Source organism: Stegostoma tigrinum, chromosome 19 (genome assembly GCF_030684315.1).
Source record: "Stegostoma tigrinum isolate sSteTig4 chromosome 19, sSteTig4.hap1, whole genome shotgun sequence".
In the NCBI taxonomy this organism is placed as follows: Eukaryota; Metazoa; Chordata; class Chondrichthyes; order Orectolobiformes; family Stegostomatidae; genus Stegostoma; species Stegostoma tigrinum.
The window spans coordinates 50,518,713-50,538,570 of record NC_081372.1 but is presented as its reverse complement, the minus strand read 5'-3'; the positions used below and the strand labels follow the sequence as shown (position 1 = coordinate 50,538,570).

The 19,858-nt window shown below is 40.7% G+C and overlaps 1 protein-coding gene across 4 annotated transcripts in view; it reads right to left on the bottom strand.

The window, feature by feature from the left end:
* LOC125461393 (solute carrier family 12 member 5-like) overlaps positions 1 to 19,858 on the bottom strand; it is a 987,635-nt gene that overhangs the window by 573,724 nt on the left and 394,053 nt on the right. The window contains exon 1 of one of the 4 annotated variants that reach the window (XM_048550119.2): positions 351 to 603. The exons of the other annotated variants lie outside the window; for them this stretch is intronic. Coding sequence (XP_048406076.1) covers positions 351 to 402 — 52 coding nt within the window. The 5' untranslated portion in view covers positions 403 to 603. Of the gene's footprint in view, positions 1 to 350; positions 604 to 19,858 lie in introns of those variants that run through there. 4 annotated transcript variants of the gene reach the window in all.

Below are 19,858 nucleotides of genomic sequence, written 5' to 3'. Positions count from 1 at the left end.
GCAGCAAGTCGAAAGGACATTCAATGGCACCCTCAGTCATATTCAGATATAGCTACACATTCCAGCACTGCAGACAGACCTTAACATGGTAACCATGTATACAGTACTGAAGCACATCATCAGCTTGCAGGCTCTCCTTCTCTCTCTCTCTCTCTCTCTCTCTCTGCAAGCCTAGCTTCTGACACATATAAACACACACACACACACACACACACACACATACACACACACACACACACACACACACACACACACACACACACACACACACACACACACACACACACACACACACTCATATACAGAACACTGTTTGACATGAAGCAACAAGATAGAGTGCCAGCACTTACCCTGGTTTGGACCACCATCTCCATCATCACATTCATTCAAATTATTGATCATTGTTTTCCCTGCTGGACGTGTACCCTTGATGAGGGGGTAGCTGTCAAATGGGGAAGAGGACCAGAGCCTTCAGCTTGTAGTCAGGTTCCTCTCTCTATCCAGAAAACAGAAGAGGAGGCTGCACTGCGGAGCGTCTCAGCACACACGACAGCAGCAAGCTCAACCTGACTGAAGTCATCATGTATGCACAAGGCATTATCTGTGTGTATATTTGCGGGGAGGGGGGAGTTTAGAGGGGTAGGGGGAAGAGATGGATGGAGAGGCAGGGCTTTCCACAATAGCCCCTGGGCACCTTTCTTTCACATTCCTAACCAGCAATGCTGCATTCTGCACTTGATAATAAAACACAAATGAAAAAAGAGGAAAATAAAACAGTCCTTATAATATAGCAGGATTAATACTTATATCAAATGGTGCGCGTCTCACAAAAGGTATTTGATTGGTTTTTCCAAAAATTTGGTTCATGGTTAATAGCACCCATAGCAAGCTGAACTATATATATATATATATATATATATATATATTTGAATGTACAATGTATACAAACAGGGTTCCACAGAATTGAAAATAGACCATTAACCCTCTCCAGACTGCTGCTGCAGTTCTTTCTCTGTGCGACATTACCAAACCAAAAATTAACCTGACTACAAGGAGTTGAGGATTTTTCATGTATTTATTTTTGACACCACAGTCTGCAAGTTAACCTATAATGTGCACGTGCAAAGACTATGCTAAGTAATTAAGGAGTAGTGGTCAAACAGAAGGAGATGGCCAAATAAGAGGATGATAAAATAATCTTCAGCACCTTCATCCATCTACCAAATTTTGAATACACTGGAATATAATGAAAATGTGCACAGTATTGTCGATTAAGTGAAATAGCAAAGTGTGTTTTAGTAAATTCTGAGATACAGGTGTAACTTGTTTTTTTACAATGTGGGCATTACTTTCTTCATAGGGATCACAATAATGGCATTTTGCTTATTCATTTGTGTGAAAGAAATACCTCCATGAAGGCTGCTATCCCTTATCCAGTCATCCTTTATTTATATGTGCATAGTACATGACACTGACCCAGATAGCTCAGAGATGGCTCCTGGCTGAACAGAACCTCTGATGCTCCTGTTCTTATCTGTCATCCAGGGCTTCCTGATTAGACCAGATTAACTGCCCCTATTAGAGATCTCATATTCTATGAGACCCACCTGGTTGACCTTGTAACGATCACGACAGTGAAGTGGGCATTACTGGCTGGAACAGTATTTATAGCCCAGCTGTAATTGCCTTTGAGAAGGTGGTAATGATATGCCTTCTTGAGCTGTGCCAGCCCTTGGGATAGAGGGACATCACTGCTGTTAGGGATTTCCATCAACAGTGAAGGAACACACCAGGATGGTGTGTGGATTGGAGGGGACCTTGTGTTAGCAGTATACGCGGTATTACCACCCTTATGTTGTGTATTGATATAATCAATTCAGGGAAAAAATACAACCTTCAGAATGCTATGCTTCACGTGAAAATGACACAATCTTTACCTATAAACATGGCCAACAGAGTGTTCAGTCAGTGGCACAAGAAGTGAAATCTGCTTTGTAAATATGTTCCCAATCACAATTTTGAATCTGCCCATTCGCACAACTCAGTAGACAAATCATTTGGCATTCTTGGCCTTGTGCAACTGAATGAAAACTGTTACAAAAATTAGGGCAGCTTGTAGAATATTTAATGTTAAAATGCATCATAAAGACATCAAAAGTCAAAGTTTGGCACCAAATCACATGAACAGATTTCGGATTTAGTGCATGGTGGACTTTTAGGAGTGTTAAGGAGAAAGGCTAAGTGGAGAGATGCTGGCACAGTGGTAATGTCGCTGGACTAGTAATTCAAGCAAATAATCAGTGAACACAAGCTCAAATACCATAGGAACAGCTGGCAGAATTTGAATTTAGTTAACAAAATCCGGCTAGTCCCAGTAATAGCGACCATCAACTATCATTAGTGGAACAATTAACATTGGGATATGCGTTAACCCAGAATCAGATAAACACAGAATATTTCAATAGAACCTCATTAAAATTTCCTGGAGAGACCAGGAAGAGTCCTTTTGTCAAATAATGCTCATTCTTCTATTACTGCTTTGGGTTGGGGGGGCAGTGAGGGCAGTTTCCCAGTTTATGATTGGGGAAGGGTGTCTCACATTGAAAACAATGAGCAACCAATTTTCAGAAAGATCAGTCAAACTGCCTTTCATTAGGCCCAGCTATTAATGTTAGTACAGATAAATGAAAGGTCAGGTGCTGTAGGGATCAGGGAAGGTATGCTGAAGTGTTTGCTGAAATAGAGAGAAAAAAGAAATGTTAGAGGAGAAAAAAATTGAGAATTAAAGTTGAAAAATCATTAAAACCAATGGACAGGTGCAAAAAGCAACAAAAAGTGTAATGGGATGTTCAGCAGCTACTCAAGGGGTGGAATACAAGGAAGAACTTATTTTGTGCACAGCCTATGCCAGACTCCATTTAGCATACTGTGTTCACTTTGGTGCACTGCACCTCAGGAAGATATATTAGCCATTTCAGGGGGTGCAGCACAAGTTCACCAGAATGATCCATGATAATAGAGGATGAAATGATGAGAACAGATTGCATGAACAGACTAGATTCGTATTCTCTTCAACAAAGCAGATTAGCTGGCAGAAATTTAAAATGTTAAAAGGGCTTGAAATGGAAAAAAAATTTTTTTCTAATAAGAAGAAACAGGAATAAGGGGACACAATTTTAAATCAAAAGCCAGTTTTTCAGGAACAAAATTAGGAAGCATTTTGATACAAAGGCCAGTAGAAGTTGGCCTCCTCAATGTTGTTGATGCCAGGAAATTGGAAATTTGAGGACTCATATAGATAGATTTTTGTTAGATCCTGCCATCAAGGAATATGGAGCAAAGGCTTTAAAAACAGCCAAAATCTAACTGAATGGTGGAGTAGACTCTAAGGACCATAGGTGCTGTTGTATAATGGTTTAAGTGTCTGAAAGGGTTAATACTGAGGAGTTGCTTTAAATATTGCCCAATACGATAATGTTATATGGAGGTGGTAGGAGAACAGCTTAAGATCTCAATGAAAGAAGACCAAAATCTGGGTCTTCCTCATATCACTGTCTGCTGTATTCATGTAACTTGTACCTTATTGCTCTCATGCAGTGTAGTACACCTTATTAAGAGAAGAGTTGCTTCTTATTAGACTACCAGGTGGGTTTCCTCAACTACTCGAGAACAAGCAGACCCTGTCGCGCTGGCCCTGAATGACAACGGTAGCATACACCTACCTTGCAGGAGCAATAGTACAGAAAACTGATATGAGATAATGAGAAATGGCATAGGTTCCTCATGCAACATACCTCTAACATTATATTGTTCATGACTTTCCAACAGTAATTGGGTCTTATTCGCATATGTAAATTCAGTAAAAGCATTTCAAAATAGACATTCCTTCTAACATTTTTAATGAGAATAGCCTATTATATTAATGAACTGTTTTAATTAAACTTGGTCATAAGGTAAATTATAAGAGTATACACAAACAGGAGAAGTAGGACCAATAGTAGACCACAGATGCTCTCAAACCTGTTTGGCCATTCAGTACCATCATGCCCAATTTTCTACTCAACAGAGTTTACTGTCTGCTCCTCATAACTCTCAATATCATAAGGATCCAGAAACCTATCCACTTCTGTGTTGAATGGACAGCTCATTAATTGAGCATACACAACCCTTTGAGGTAGAGAATTCCAAAGTTTTAAACCCTGTGTGTGAACAACTTACTTCTTTAAAAAAAATCAAACTGTGCAAAGGTGTTACTACACACTTTTAGAGAAAGTAGGCTTAAAGCAGGTCTCTTCACTCAGAGGTAGGTATACTAACATGCTGCCACAGGAGTCCCCAACAACAAATTACTCCTCATCCCTCTCCTAAATGGCTTCCTTCTTATTCTAAGCCTATCACTTCTAGACTCCCCAAATGGGGAATATTTTCTTCCAGTCTCTGCTCTATTAAGCCCTTTGAGAGATAAATAGATAGGATTATTGAACTCCATCCATAGTAGCATAGGATGTGGGCAGAGCTGAAAATTGTCAACACAGAAAGGTGGCTTGTTCCTGCCACTTTCATTCCGGGAGGAACTGGCTACCTGCAAATGGTGAGCAACCCACCAGGCCAATCAAGAGGCCTATTCAAACCATTGAGCAGAAGCTGATTGTGATTCGCAAAGGTCCAAAAAAACAGCCGGGGAATCAAAGCAGATTCCCAGCAGGAAATCAGCTTGAGCTATGATTCCAAACCACCTGGGAAATCCCAGCACTTCCAGGTACCATTACAGCTGCTAGAGCTGCTGGGCCAGAGGTGTCACTCTTGGCTGCCCACTCCCTCTGCAATGACAAACTGGCAGCTGTGGCATTTTTAAATGGATACATTTTGAAACATCTCTTCAGGAAGGACCTCTGACATGAACCATCCTCTCTCCATTCTACCTGTAATGGCAGCTCTTACCTCGAATGTGAGAGCTGCTAATGTGCCATTGCTAAAGATGCTTTTCTTGACACTTCAGCCTTGGGCACACCAACAATGTCTTAAATGGGATTGCAAGCATCATCACTGTTTATTGATTCATTTATTTATTGACCATCCATCAAAACAGAATCAAGTATTTGACACCAGGTGAGAACTGTAGGGTTATTCGCTTGCATACACCAGATATTGAAGTCTGAAATGTTTCAATGAGACCACTCCCTGATCCTTCTGAATTCTAAGGAATATATGGCCTGAATACTCAATGACTTCCTATTGGATAATCCCCTTATCATAAGAATTGGTCCAATGAACATTTGTTGACCTCCAAAGAAATCACATCCTTAGATAAGGCGACCAAAACTTTATACCGCAATAGATTTTATAGGGGTTAAATTAACTTTCCAATTGATGTAAAAGTCACTTCACAGGATCTGGCACCCCCTCAGTAATAATACACTGGGGCCAATGAGAGAGACTTTTAACGCTTTATCTACAGAAATCCCAAACTGGAGAACTGATAGCCAATTAGATTGGCTGCAATGATGTGTCCCAGCAGTGCCAACAGATAGCAATGCCCACTGCTAGGGCTATAAGCAACACCAAAGACTTGAAGAGTCAGGCATCACACAAAGGTAAGTTTAGAGACTTCACTCTGCCTTGGCTGGGAGACCCCAGTGAGTGTGGGAACGTTGTTTTCCTGAAAACTATATTTTTTGCATTTGCTGTAAAATGTAAATAATTAACTTTGCTTTGTCTCTGCTCCCTGGCCACAAATAGGTGAGGCTTGTCATGCAGTTGGGCCTTTGGGACTAGTCCACAACAGGGGCTCGGTTAGCTGGGATCGAGCAGTCAAAAGCATCAGTGGGAAATCAGAATGGCTGGTCGTGGACCTGATCTGACACTTTACAGTGGGATGATGTGGGGGATGGGAGAAACAGGAAGGGTAGGGTAATAAGTTAGAGTCACAGAAACATGAACAGTTTACAATGTATATTAGAACATAGAACAATACAGCACAGTACAGGCCCTTCAGCCCACAATGTTGTGCTGACCTACTATCCTACTAAGATCAATCTACACTGCATACCCTACATTTCACTATCCTCCATGTGCCTTTCTAAGAGTCACTTAAAAGTGTCTAAAGTATCTGACTCTGCTACCATTGCCTACAGCTCATTCCACACACCCACCACTCTCTGTGAAGAATCTGTCTCTGACAACTCCCCATACCTTCCTGCAATCCTGCATCATGCACCCTCATAATAGCCATTTTCGCCCAGGGAATAAGTCTGAGTATCCACTCTATCTATGCCTCTCATCATCCTGTACACCTCTATCAAGTCACCTCTCATCCTTCTTTGCTCCAGTGAAAAAGGCCCTAGCTCCCTCAACCTTTCCCCATAAGACCTGCCTCCCAGTCCAGGCAGCATCCTGGTAAATGTCCTCTGCAACCTCTCTAAAGCTTCCACATCTTTCCTGTAATTAGGTGACCAGAACGGAACACAATATTCCAAGTGTGGTCTAATCAGAATTTGATCGAGCTGCAGCAAAACCTCACGGCTCTTAAACTCAATTCCCCTGTCAATGAAAGATATATTATTGTAACCTAAACTAGAACCTATACATACATCACAATTACTGGTCCTAGAGTTATCAACCCTGAAGATCTAACCCCTGAAACTCCTAAATGTCTTGTATGAATTCCACCAGGCCCATCAGTGATTTAGAGTCATGTTACACAAAACAGGCCCTTCAGCCCACTGAGTTTGTGCCAATCTATCTACAACAATTCCACATTCTAGCAATTGTCCCATAGCCTTGAAGGCTATGATGCTTCAAGTGCTCACCCATGTGCTTTTTAAAAGTTGTGAGGTTTCCTACCTCTTTTCCCCTCCCAAGCACTGCATTCCCAATTCCAACCAGCCACTTGGTGAAAAGAAAATCATTCTCAAATCCCCCCCAAGTTATGTTGCGATGGTATCATAATTGAAATATCACTGCATTAGCGATGCAAAGAATCAAGGAGTTATTTTGGAGACCAACTCAAGGGTTTTAGAAGTCAATTACCAGAACTCTAGCTGGTCTCAGTCATGGTGTCTATGGAACTATCATTGATTGTTGTTAAAACTCACTCCACGAGACCTTTTTGGGTAAGGAAATCATCCATTATTACCCATCTGCTCTCAGTGTGACTCTGGACTGTCAGAAATATAGCTGACCCTGAATTGCTCTCCAAAATGGCCGAACAAGGCAATTCAGTTCAAAGGCAATGAAGGGTGGTCCATGAAACCTGGCCTTGCTGGCAATTGAGATTGAGATCCAATCACAATCATGCAGCATGTGAAAAATGGAAATTGGTTCCGGCTGGTTAATAAAAAAAAGGCTCCCTATAGATCCAGCAGTCCTCACATCTTACTTGCCTGGAAATTGACTAAAGCCTAGCCGGTCAATTGAATTTGAATGATGGTTGATTCTGAAGTGTACAGATCATTAGCCTATACAGCTGACTAACCCAGCTCCTATTGTTGCCACTTCCAACTTCACCATCTGGTGTGAATCAGGTGTGAGGGAGTTTCAGATTTTTTTGTTCCCAAGACATTTATATTCTACCTGATCTGAGCGCCAACATTCGCTATATTCTTTCCCCCTCCGTCATCAGTAATTCACTAGTCATTCAGCCATTGCATACATAGGCTATGAAACTTTGCAATATCACTGCCTGACCTCTCACTAGAGTCAGCCTCAGAGAATCCCACCTTAACACATGAATATAAAACCACATAAGTGTACAACTATCTTAGATGTTAGGAGATTTATTTTTGTGCAGCACTTGGAATAAATTATCAGTTCGTGTAATGAGTGTAGATTCAGCACAACAGTTCAAAAGAAGCATCTTATTAAAGGTGAGTGGGATTTTCGGCAGAAAGCTCATTGACACTTACCTTCTGAACTAGTTTAGATCACCTTTGGAAGTCAGGGAAGAATTTCCAAAGATGGTTTTCTCTCTCTCAGTTGGTTGAGGCTTTGAAAAATATCTTTTGCCTCTCCCAGGTGATCTGATGGCTGTTAGCAGGAGGAAATGTCGACGTCACAACATTGTGGCACACTGTGACTGTTTGCAACAAGTGCTGTTGCAAGTGTCTGCATGTACCCAATGTACCCTTGTGAATGCATGCCAGAAATATGTGTGTGTGTGTGTGTGTGTGTGTGTGTGTGTGCGTGCACGCTGCTAAACAGTCCTCTTAAAGGAGTACTGAGAAATTCTGATGACATTTGTTTGCTGAGACGTAACGACCATGTCAACAGGCATCAGCTGGATATGTTGTCAGTGTAGTTCTTGAAAATTCCAGGGGACAAAATAAAGTTTTGGGCTCTGAGCACAGATGGAACATTTTCAAAGCCCCAAGTGGATGTCATTTCTAGTCAAGGCAATTAATTGTTGGGTTTTGAACCGAAATTAAAAAAAACTTCTGATTAAAGGGGTCCTCAGTTGTGCTTGATCTAACAACAGTATTTATGAATCAAGTAGATTTTATTCAGCAAGATCTTATGAATAACTAACAAAAACAGTGAAGACAATGTGGAAGTCACTTATCACTCAAGATCCTAATATACCTTGAATAATTTGAGCACAAGCAATACCTTTCTTCTGACTCTGAAGTGACATTACATTGAACTGTGCCGTTGAAGAATTCGACCACTGAAACAATGATAAACTGTAGGAGTAAAGATTTTGGGTTTTCAACTTTTATTTCTAATTTGACTGTCTCATTCTTTTCACCCCTTTCATTCACTACACACAAGGTCATCTGGCGTTATGCCCATATCAGAAACTAAAGTGATATAAGCTGTGATAAACGTCAATTTCCACACATCACAGCAAAACAATGACACATTCTTTTATCAATAATTCAGATTTTTCACATAAAACATGTTTATCAATTTCTATGAATAGTAAGTTAACTAAAAACAAATATTCCCATCAGAGTTTCAGGAAAGGATAATTCTTTTTTTTAAAAAATATAGGGGTGGCACAGTGGAAAGTGGTTCAGCGGTTAGCATTGCTACTTCTCAGCACCTAGGGCCCAGGTTTGATTCAATCCTCAGGCAACTGTCTGTGAGGAGTTTACACATTCTCCTTATAGCTGCTTGGGTGTTCTCCATTTTCCTCCCACAGTCCGAAGATACTCAGGTTAGGTGTATCGGCCATGCTAAATTGCCCATTGTATCCAGTGGTATGTAGGCCAGGTGGATTAGCCACAGAAGATGCAGGATTACAGGGATATGGTGGGGAGGTGGGGCTGGGTGGGATGCTCTTTGGAGGGTAAATTTGGGCAGAATGGCCTGCTTTCACACAGTATGGATTCTATGATTAGATCGAGCCGTAAGCAAGGTAGAGCATAGTTCAAGGACATGATGGTTCAAACCTAAGGTAAGATTTCATAATAAGTTCAAGCTGCTGAATTCAAATCTTTTTCTTGCTTTTTCTAAGCTGACACAGAAGTCTTGAATTGAACATAATGTAATTAAAACAAGTGCAATGGCTGTTTTGAGCCAGACAAACACACACCTGGACAGCTACTGTGACTGCTCTCAGGTTGGTTTAACTGTTTAGTGCCACAGTTAGCCAACAGAAATTCAAAACGGACAACTGAAATTGAAAGCTAAGACCGAATTGTAAAATGCTACTCCAACCTAACAAAGTACTGTATAAGTGAATATTATTAACAAATATTTCAAGAAGAATATTACCACATTTAGGTTGACCCATTTGACAGCCATAAGATTACTTAACAAAAACCATCACTCAAAGGTGAAAGCATGACTCAGAGGCAATCCAGGATTACTTTAATAATATTTATCTCCTGAAGGTCAAGAGCATAATGTATTTTCATTTAAAAATCAAAATAATGACATTCAGATCATCACTTGGCCCAAGAGAAATCATTCATTTCAATCAGTGCTCCTCATTTCTGTCACCATTTTCTCTCCTCTTTCTTGTTATGGATGTTAAAGGCTCTAGAATGTTCCCAGGCTTCACATTAGCCTTTTCTTAGAGCCTTGAATAGAATCTCTTTTGCTAATTATCCCTTCTCACTCGTGCCTTGTAATATTCAATGTCACCAGCAACTATTTTCCACATTTATTTAGCTATTTTCAAATAATTCAAATTATTAAGTTAGATGTTTGATAGGTTTGGAAGTTATGGGTGCCGTCAGGAAAGTGGAGTTGACGTTATAATCAGAACAGCCATGAGCTTATTGAGTGGCGACTTAATGGGCCTAATGGCTTAGTTTTGCTCCTAAACCCAAAGATCCTATTTCTATCATCATAATCAGGGAATGAGGCGCAGGCTGGTTCAATTCAATCCAATTAAGAGTAGAAACCCCAAGCATTGCACTCCCAGTGAACACCAAAACATGAAGGGTGAAGGCTTGTATTAAAGGCATCAAACTGGCGAGCAATAATGTTTCCTCATTCCAGTTGTGCCTGGAAGGAATTTTCTTCCTCTACCTATTTTATTCTTTCATGAGGAGACTCTTTTCCAAGGATTAGCCATGACATTACTCATTTCCATACTAATTTTTAAGTTATTAATTTCATCAATACCTTCTGGTCAAAGATGGCAGCAGAGCTTGTCTGCTCTGACTACTTCCTCTTTTCTTATCCCCCTCTTCTTTTCTTGCTTTTTACGTACTTACCTTGTCCTGAGCTTGGGCGGCATCGGCAGCGGTGAGAGCCCAGAACACAGACGTCGAGTGGATGCAGGGTGTTGATCTTGAGCTTGGATGGGCCTACCGCATGGACTTTGGATGGGCCCAGGGCACGGATCTAGATCAGGGTCAGTGCAGAGGAGTGCGAGCTCCTATTTACTTTTCCAGAGCAAACACAAAACCTGGAATCAGCAGCCGTTACTTTGCAGAGGCACCATCGGTGAGGTAGGCTCAGAGGCAAAAGAAGGCACCTGAGGATCAGCGACTTCATTGTTGGTTGGGTCTGGTGCTGGCAGAAGGGCATCACGGTAACGTAGAAGGGGTGGACCTGGCGGCAGGAGGCGCGACTCTGACAGTGGTTGGTTCGACCAGGCGGCTGCAAGGCAGTGACTGGGCAGATTCGGCCCGGCTGCAAAGATCGTGCTTGAGGATTGGAGACTTCGTTGGTTCCAGTGTTGACACTGGAAAAGCAGTTGATAGCAGCATAGACATCATTGATGGTGATGAGCTGGTTCAGGACTCACTGACTCTCTTCAGGCTATATCTTCCTTATTTTCCCTCTTATTCTGAATTTATTTAAAATGGCACTGTTTTGTGGTAACTAATGAAAGCTTTTCGTTGTATTTTATTGTATTTTTACTGTAAAAAAACACACGACAATAAAATCAAAAGCAATAACAATGTATCTTTGGTTTATATTTCACTATAATTGAATTGGCTAACATTTGTCTCTTCAGAGATTTAAGGCGTTTTAAAAAAAAAGGTACAAGAACTAAAGGAGAATTTGTTTACAATCAAGTTTCATGTTAGAATTAGACTTGAAAGTTTTCCCTACAGCTTGCTGAGAGAATGTTCATGCAAAGCACATGGCCACAAATGTTTTGAATTAATATCTGAATAAACCATAGTATGCTTCTTCTTTCTTTCTGGAACCAATATGAATGTTGATTTCAAACTTTTTAAAATATGTTTATAAAGAGAGAATAGTAACCCATGTTACAAAATACAAAGATATGAAAGTTGTTTTTCAGTCTCACACAACCAGTTGTTTCTAAGTTGGAGGATTCACACTCTGTAAGTACCCAGGGCTGTTCCAATGCTATTCCCTACATTAATGAGAATGACCGTAAATGTTCTCTAATTTAAAAAAATAGCTTGTACAGCCTTTTCTCTACAGGTATCAATTCACACTGGGTACATTTCCACATGTGTCAGCTTGCTCCTGCATTCATTTCTCCAATCGCTGAAATATAATTTAGGCCAGTACTTTGATGACAGAGTTATTTGCATCTTTCCATTCTGTGATGTCTGGGACTTTGCATCAATGCTATTTGATTTTCATCCATTGTTCCTCCATTAATCAGCTGCCCAGCCATCAGATTTCAAATGAGGTAGTTGCGGGCTCAGTTGGTTGTACTCTTATTTCTGAGTCAGAAGGTCTCACTTTAGAAATGTCACCACAAAAGCCGAGATGATTGTCTGCTGTGGTGCCAAGACAGTACTGCAGTGTCAGAAATCCCTATTTCAAAAGGGACTTCAAACCAAGACCCAGTCTGCCCTGGTAGGTTGATGTAAAGCAATGGCTCTACTTGAAGAAGAGAAAGTGTGTTGTCCCTGATGTTGTGCCTAAATATATATCCCTCATTTAACATTACTAAAACAGATTCTAGGGCGACATGGTGGCTCAGTGGTTAGCAGTGCTGCCTCACAGCACCAGGGACCCAGGCTTGATTCCACCCTCAGGTGACTGTCTGTGCGGAGTTTGCACATTCTCCCTGTGTCTGCGTGGGGTTCCTCCGGGTGCTCCGGTTTCCTCCCATAATCCAAAGATGTGCAGGCCAGGCGGATTGGCCATGCTAAATTGCCCGTAGTGTTCAGGGGTGTTTAGATTAGAGGGGATGGGTCTGGGTGAGATGCGCTGAGTGTTGGTGTGGATTTGTTGAGCCAAAGTGCCTGTTTGCACATTGTAGGGATTCTATGAAAACAGCTTATCTGGTCAATTTCATAATGCTCTGAGAGGCTTGTGTGCAATTTGGCTGCCACTTTCCTAAATTACACGAGTAACTGCCCTTCAGAAGTATTTAATGGTTTGTAAAGTCCCATTGGGATCTCCTGAGGTTGTAAGAGTCCTGTTGCTGTTGTGTCTTTGGATTCTAGATGATGTTGCAAGGTCTTAGTCTGAGGTAAAGATATTGTTGGAATCCTGGGTCTCGTTTAACAATGATTTATTTACTCCAAGCTAACTACATACATTACACTACACAAGATCTAGGCTAGTTCTCTTTCACTAGAGTCTTCCCTTCATCATGTCTGACTTCATCAAGTTTGCACCTTAACATAGGTTCATAAGTATGTTCTCCCGAGTTAACCACTCACTCTGCCAAGATCAAAGTGTAAATAGAATTCGACTCATTTTTTGTTATTAAGAAAGACAATGAATTATTGTTTAAGTTGTCTGCATAGTAAGTGAAATAGCTACAATAAAACTAGAACTATATACCTTATGGGTTGGGTCCTCTCACATTGTGCGGAGAAATGCTTCTCCTCCACCTAAGCACCTGCACTAGGATGACAGCAAAATTTGTGGTACTTTATAGATGTAGCGGTACTTCACATCTTATTCCTCAATGAACTTTCAGCCCAACATTAACTGGAACAAAATGGCTTAGGTTAACAGTGGCAGCAACAGTGAGGTTTTGCGGTACTGGAGCAGGCATCAATGATTTATCCTCACTTGACATTCATATGTCAGCGTGATTCAGAGGCGCCCACTGGGTGGCGATCAAGAGCAAGTGCCCTTGTTGGCTTACCCCTCTACTGTATGAAATGAAACGTAAATATAACGGAACTAAAACAGCAAAAGCAAGGGATTTTTTCTGATGTGGCAATATTAAAATTCTATGTTGATGTAAATAATCTTAGTGTGGAGCTCCAGGAATGGAAGGCAATACTTATTACTGCTGGGGAAATACAGTGCTGTGAAAATGTTATTTCTTTTAAGGCAACTTTTGAAACTTGACTTTATAGTTGAAGGGCTTTTGAGCACCACTCATCAGATTTAGTTTACCTTAGATTGGTTTATTACACAGGAAAGGTAAATAATGTGGCTTCAAGGTCTGCTAGGGACTTCTGGAATTTTTTTTTAAGTTTAAACGAAACACCCATAACTTAGGGAGGGAAACTTTTTTGATTTCAGTTTTATTTTGATTAGCAACCCTGAGCAATCCTTGGATGAGGGCGACTGTACACGTCAATGCCCCTGAGAAGGGAAGAATACAGTGAACTCAGTTATTTCAGAGCAAAGAGTTAGTGTTAGCGCAAGGTTAGGTAAGATTGGATAAAACCCTGAAGAAGTTACATAAATCAGTGTGCAACTAAGTATTTAATAGTTCCAGGAAGAAGCCCTCTGCAATTCCAGTTTATGAACTGTGGTCACAAGTGTGATAAGTGTACCAAAGTGTTTGATACAGAGGCTGTGGTGTGAGTGTTCCACAAATAGTGTTTTGGGTACTATACAAAAGCTTTTTATTAATTTTCTTTTCAATCTATAAATAAGTATTTTGAGATCCATGGGAATAAACTTTTACTGTGTGTAAAACAGTCTTTGATTCCCTTATCGATTCTGTATTGATTTGTTTATTCTATCTATTTTTGTTAGAAAATCTCTTATTTTTTTAAAGTAAAACCTGCGGCATTGCATGTTTATGTTTCAATTAAGAGCAAAACAAACCAAAAAAGAATGACTATCAAGGCAGATGTCAGTCTGAGATTTGCCTTGTGGGATAACAACATCAGCTGGATGCATAACACTTGCAAATTACTAAAACCATATACAAACTAAGACGATTGAGTCTATCAATTAACCCAATCTGGTCAATGCTACAACCTTACACTCTTTAACAGTTACTATCACCAGTGAAAGGAAAAGAACAGAGAACATAGAATTCTGTAGACAATATCAGCAAGACTTTGGAAAATTATTCCCTGAGGCTATCGTGGAGACTGCAGGCACCCATTATTCATAAGAGTTACAACAAGCAACTCTTGCAAGCAATTACAACTGGAAATGTCCATTTTTCTCAGAAGCTTGTGAAGTCCCCCATGGAAGAGATTAGCAATTCCACAATTATCAGATTGCTAAAGAGGTCAATGGATATAAAACTAAATATTTCCTGGCATATAACTAGCAGGTTGTCAGTGGATTTTAGAGGCCTACAAATTTCATGTGCATCCCACCCAGGTACTTGTTCAAAACATCCAATAAGAAAAAAAATCTGCCTTTTTTTTCCTGACCACCTAGAAATAAAGATGCATATCATCTATGAGCAGTCTTCTTTTGCCGAGCTGGTCACTCAACCCAGTTAGGGAAGTAGAAAACAAGAGGAGGAATCATTTGTTTTCTTTCTCTGAGGTGCTGTTTTGTCATGAGTGAGAGTTAGATGCATTTTTTTGAGAGCTGAGGGCTTTGAGATGTCACAGACGTCCCTAATCACTTCCTGCAATGTTCTCCTGGCAAAAAAAAATCAAAGGTAGCTGATACTTTTCAGGATCCCGGGATGGGATGAAACTATTGATGGCAAATCCTTCACCAGTGACTGGCATGGGTGCCAGGATGTCTCGGGGCAATACTGACTTGTATTCCAAGTTGGCACTCCTTCATCTGCAGACTGATGCACCCAGCCCTGTTTCGTGTCAGAACTTTCCTCTGTGGTAGATCTTTTTCCCTGTTTCTCTAGGCTATGTGTCTGTCAGTAGTGACTGCTGATGTCTGGTCTTACATTGGACCAACTGCCTGACAGATTGTTGCAAAGCCCAGGCTAGAAATAACACAGCTCCTGGACTGACTGTGGTGGTAACCCCTGATTGAGAGGAATGCTGCCTCACCCGATGAGGCACACATCCCCTTCCCCTTTCACAAAGTACCATGTGCTTCAGGCACTGTGTCTACTGTGTAAGCTGCTGGCACACGTCTCATCTCTGACACTGATGCAACTTTGTGCTGCAGTGATACATACTCTACCTTTTACAATGATGCCTTGCTGTTTCCCATAAGCACATTCTCCCTCCTTCTCTTCTGCACTGAAATGTCATTTCAGTACAAAAGATGCTGCCTGGCTTTGTCCATTAAACTGTCACTGCTGAAGCAGAAAATTGTGCCTTACCATTCTGCAGCTGGGTTCTGCAATGGCCCATGGGCATGTCTTTTGTAGTTGAAAAAGTTACAGAGAAAGCGAAGCCAAGGACCGCTAAAAAGGTGTCCATAGACTTAGCCAAAGATATGTACACACTCAGACTGGAGTCGGAAGATTAAATCGAAAGTAGGTGCTCTGTTAATGCAGTTAAGCTTCTGAATTGTCTCATTTGGTTCAAGGTTATTTGGGAAATGAATGTTAATTCCTGCAAGTTGGGTAGTTAATGAGATGCAAATGTCAGCAGATTGGATTCAGTTGATAAGTAGCCAATCAAGGGAAAAAGCAGCAAAGAAAAGCTAGAAACGCTTTGAAATGAACATATTGGTACAGTGTAACTCCATATTGCTGCAAACAGGACGAATCAGACCAGTATGCGTGTTAGACAAGTTTTGCTGTTTCTTCCTTCTGGGGAGAATGTCATCTCACTAGCTAAGGAGAGATTATTTAATTGCAAAGATTATCTTGATGGTAAGAATTTGATTTCTGAATCTCATCACACTGACCATTATTCTCACCATCTCAGGAAGTGAAAAAGTGCATCATCTACTTTAAAATTCATTCCTGCAGGTACAGACCTATTCAACATTCAATCGTTACCACCCAATGATTCCATTGTCCTGTAGCACTGTTTTAACTTAAAGTGAAAGTTGTGAGTCTCACATTTCAGCAAACCTGCCAGATAAAGCAAATCTTGGCTATGCTTGTGCATTGAACGTCCTATGGACTGATCCCTCTACGGTCTGGCTCGTTTACTTACTGATGCTAACAGTTAATAATGTGTCAGGCTAAGCCAGATGAAATAGCAATACTACAGTCTCCAAATCAGTTAAAGTGACTGTTGTATTCAAGGCGTAATTGTTATCAAACTGCAGACCATGCGGAATAACAGAGTTATATCTAATTCTAGGCAGACTAACAATGTTATACTTAATGCCAAATTAAATAGCATCGCTGTTTCTACCCTTAATGACCAGGTTGACATTGAGAACTCAGTTTGAAGAAATCTTTCCATGCATAGCCTTTGATTCTGGAGGATGTATGAGAGTAATAAAACTAAAGTAGTTTGAACTGTTGATAATCGTGGCGCCAATTTGCAACATGGAAAACAAGGCGTGGCAGAACTAACTTCAGTGTCGAGGCTCATGATTTGCTGAGAAGGTCACTGGACAGAACTTGGAGCTTGATCCAGCAAGCCTTCCTACTAGTGGTAGCAGGGATTCAGTTGGCCGTGGAGATCCCTCTGTCGAGCACAAGATCTCAGCTTTAGTTTCACACTATGATGAATATTTGACCCTGGTGGAATGGAAATATCCTATGAATTAATTTGTGAAGGAGAAAGGGGACCAACTGTCGATTAAATTGCACTGTAAATTTCAAATACTGCGCAAACTTCTTCATGCCTTCCATTTCAAAAGAGAAAAAATGTTCCCTTTATTGAAGGAGGAATCTGAAAGGCTGATTTGTATGAGGCGAGTGATGACATGACATGCTTATATTTCTGGAAATATAAATTAACAATAAAAATTAAACTTCCCAATAATATAAGTCCATTCATGCCTCATTTTGTTTAGCAGCTGGCAATCATGAGATAATCTTAAGATGACAATTTTTGGAAATATCTGTGTTATACTAGATAATCAGTGACTGTCAGTAGAATGCTCAAACCCATATGAGTGTATTACAACACAGAGCCGAGTCAGTCACAGCAACTGTCAGTTGTTAGACATTTGACTATTAGGATTCAAACAGAAATTGGGGCCCTCCTGTGACACAGTTGTAGTGTCCCTACCCCTGGGCTAGGAAGCTTGGGTTAAAGTCCCACCTGCTTAAGAGGTGTGCAGTAACATCTCTAAATAGGTTGATAGGGAAATATCAAACAGAAAGTGTTTGAGACACTTAGCAAATCTGGCAGCATCTGTGGAAATGGAAACAAGCAAGGAGAGGCTCCTAAAGTTAAGTCAAAACCTGGTGAAGTAAAGATACTGTCATTGGCAAACAGAACTCTCAGATAATGATCTGAGCAGATTAGGCATTCCTATTTATGTGCCGTTTAATCCTTCACCCATTCAGTTGAACCTCTCACTGATCTATCCATTCCTCAAATCTCTTTCTACCCTCGAGTGTAATTTTTGACAATTTGCCATTGCCTCTCACATGCTACCATTAAAAACCTTTGACATCATTCATCCGTGGGTAGCATGATGGCTCAATGGTTAGCACTGCTGCACCAGGGACCTGGATTCAATTCCAGCCATTGACTGTCTGTGTGGGGTTTGCATGTTCTCCCTGTGTCTATGTGTGTGTCTTCTGGTGCCCCAATTTCCTCCTACAATCCACAGGTATGCAGGTTATATGGACTGGCCATGCTAAATTGCCCCATAGTGTCAAGGAAGGTGTAAACTAGGCAGATTAGCCATGGGAAATGCAGGATTATGGAGATAGGGTAGTGGGTCTGGGTTTGGTAGGTATGGGTGGGATGCTTTTCAGAAGGTCAGTGCAGAGTGCCTCTCTATGCACTGTAGGGATTCTACAATGCTGTCACAATAATTTACACAAATGACAACCTAACGAGGTTTATAAGGCACACTCCAATTGTCATGACTTGTGATTAAAGGACAATATGCCTTACAAAGTATCTTCATTTGACCTTCCAAAACTGGACACAGCTAGTAAAAGTAAATGCTGCTAGGAGTCACTTGACTGACCCTGTTGATTTACTTCAGACAGAAGGCAGACAGCTGGTGTATGGATCTCAATATCAATGACAAAAGAAGCCATTTAGATTTTGATTATCCTTTGTACATCCAAAATGGGCCCGTTAAAGGTCTGCAAATGCATTTTGTTCAAGAGAAAGGACCCAAGTCTGGAAGGACAGGACTACCACACCTCTTGCCCCTTGCCAAAGGGAATTACAGCACAACTGCTTTTTGCTTTGTTCGAAAATGCTTGAATAAAAGTTAACATAGCAGTCAATTTAAGTTTGATTCATGTAAGACTCTGTGAGGAACTGTTTTATAGTGGCAGAAGAACTCTCCGTGAAGAACTCTGAGAGACAACATCCACAGAGAGAACTCTCAGGCAATGAAGACCCAAGATAAGGGGCTTTCAGAAAACAACCATAGTTCCACTGACAGCCCATGTAATCTGGAAGTGCTGTCACCACAGAACTTGTGAGGAATAAGAAACTTTCTTTTTCTCAAATCTGCTCTATATCCAGCCTGTCAGAGATAATGGGAACTGCAGATGCTGGAGAATCCGAGGTTACAAAGTGTGGAGCTGGGTGGACACTGCAGGCCAAGCAGCATCTTAGGAGCACAAAAGCTGACGTTTCGGGCCTAGACCCTTCATCAGCTTTTATTACACAACTAAAATTGATATTTACTAAGTTGACAAAGAGTGTGAGTTATTAGATACATGGTAGCATGTGAGAGGCAATGGCAAATTGTCAAAAATTACACTCGAGGGTAGAAAGAGATTTGAGGAATGGGTAGATCAGTGAGACGTTAGCTTTTGTGCTTCTAAAATGCTGCTCTATATTCAGTCTGTACGGGCAACCTCCAACTATTTAAGTACAGAGGCCATCTGCATAGCTGCAGAACCTGACTTCAAGTTTTCAACGGCTCCACCTCAGAAAGAAAAACTTTCAAGCAATTAACATGATAATAGACTGATCATACTTGCATCCCTATAAATATAGTTTATCTATTACCACTTTTAATCTTTGTATCTGTAGTTTATCTAATAACTCACACTCTTTGTCAACTTAGTAAATATCAATTTTAGTTGTGTAATAAGCTAACTGTTATCTTGCATGAAACGAAGGTTTTGTTGCTGGATATTTTTAAATTGGAATCTTGAAAAAAAACAAGAAGGGACTAAATAAAGTCACCCCCAAGTGAACAGATGAGTGACAGTGAAGCAGATTGGCTTTGTTCCTGGAAACATTACATCTGATGCTGCGCTTCTGCTCAGAAATCTCAGGGACAAATA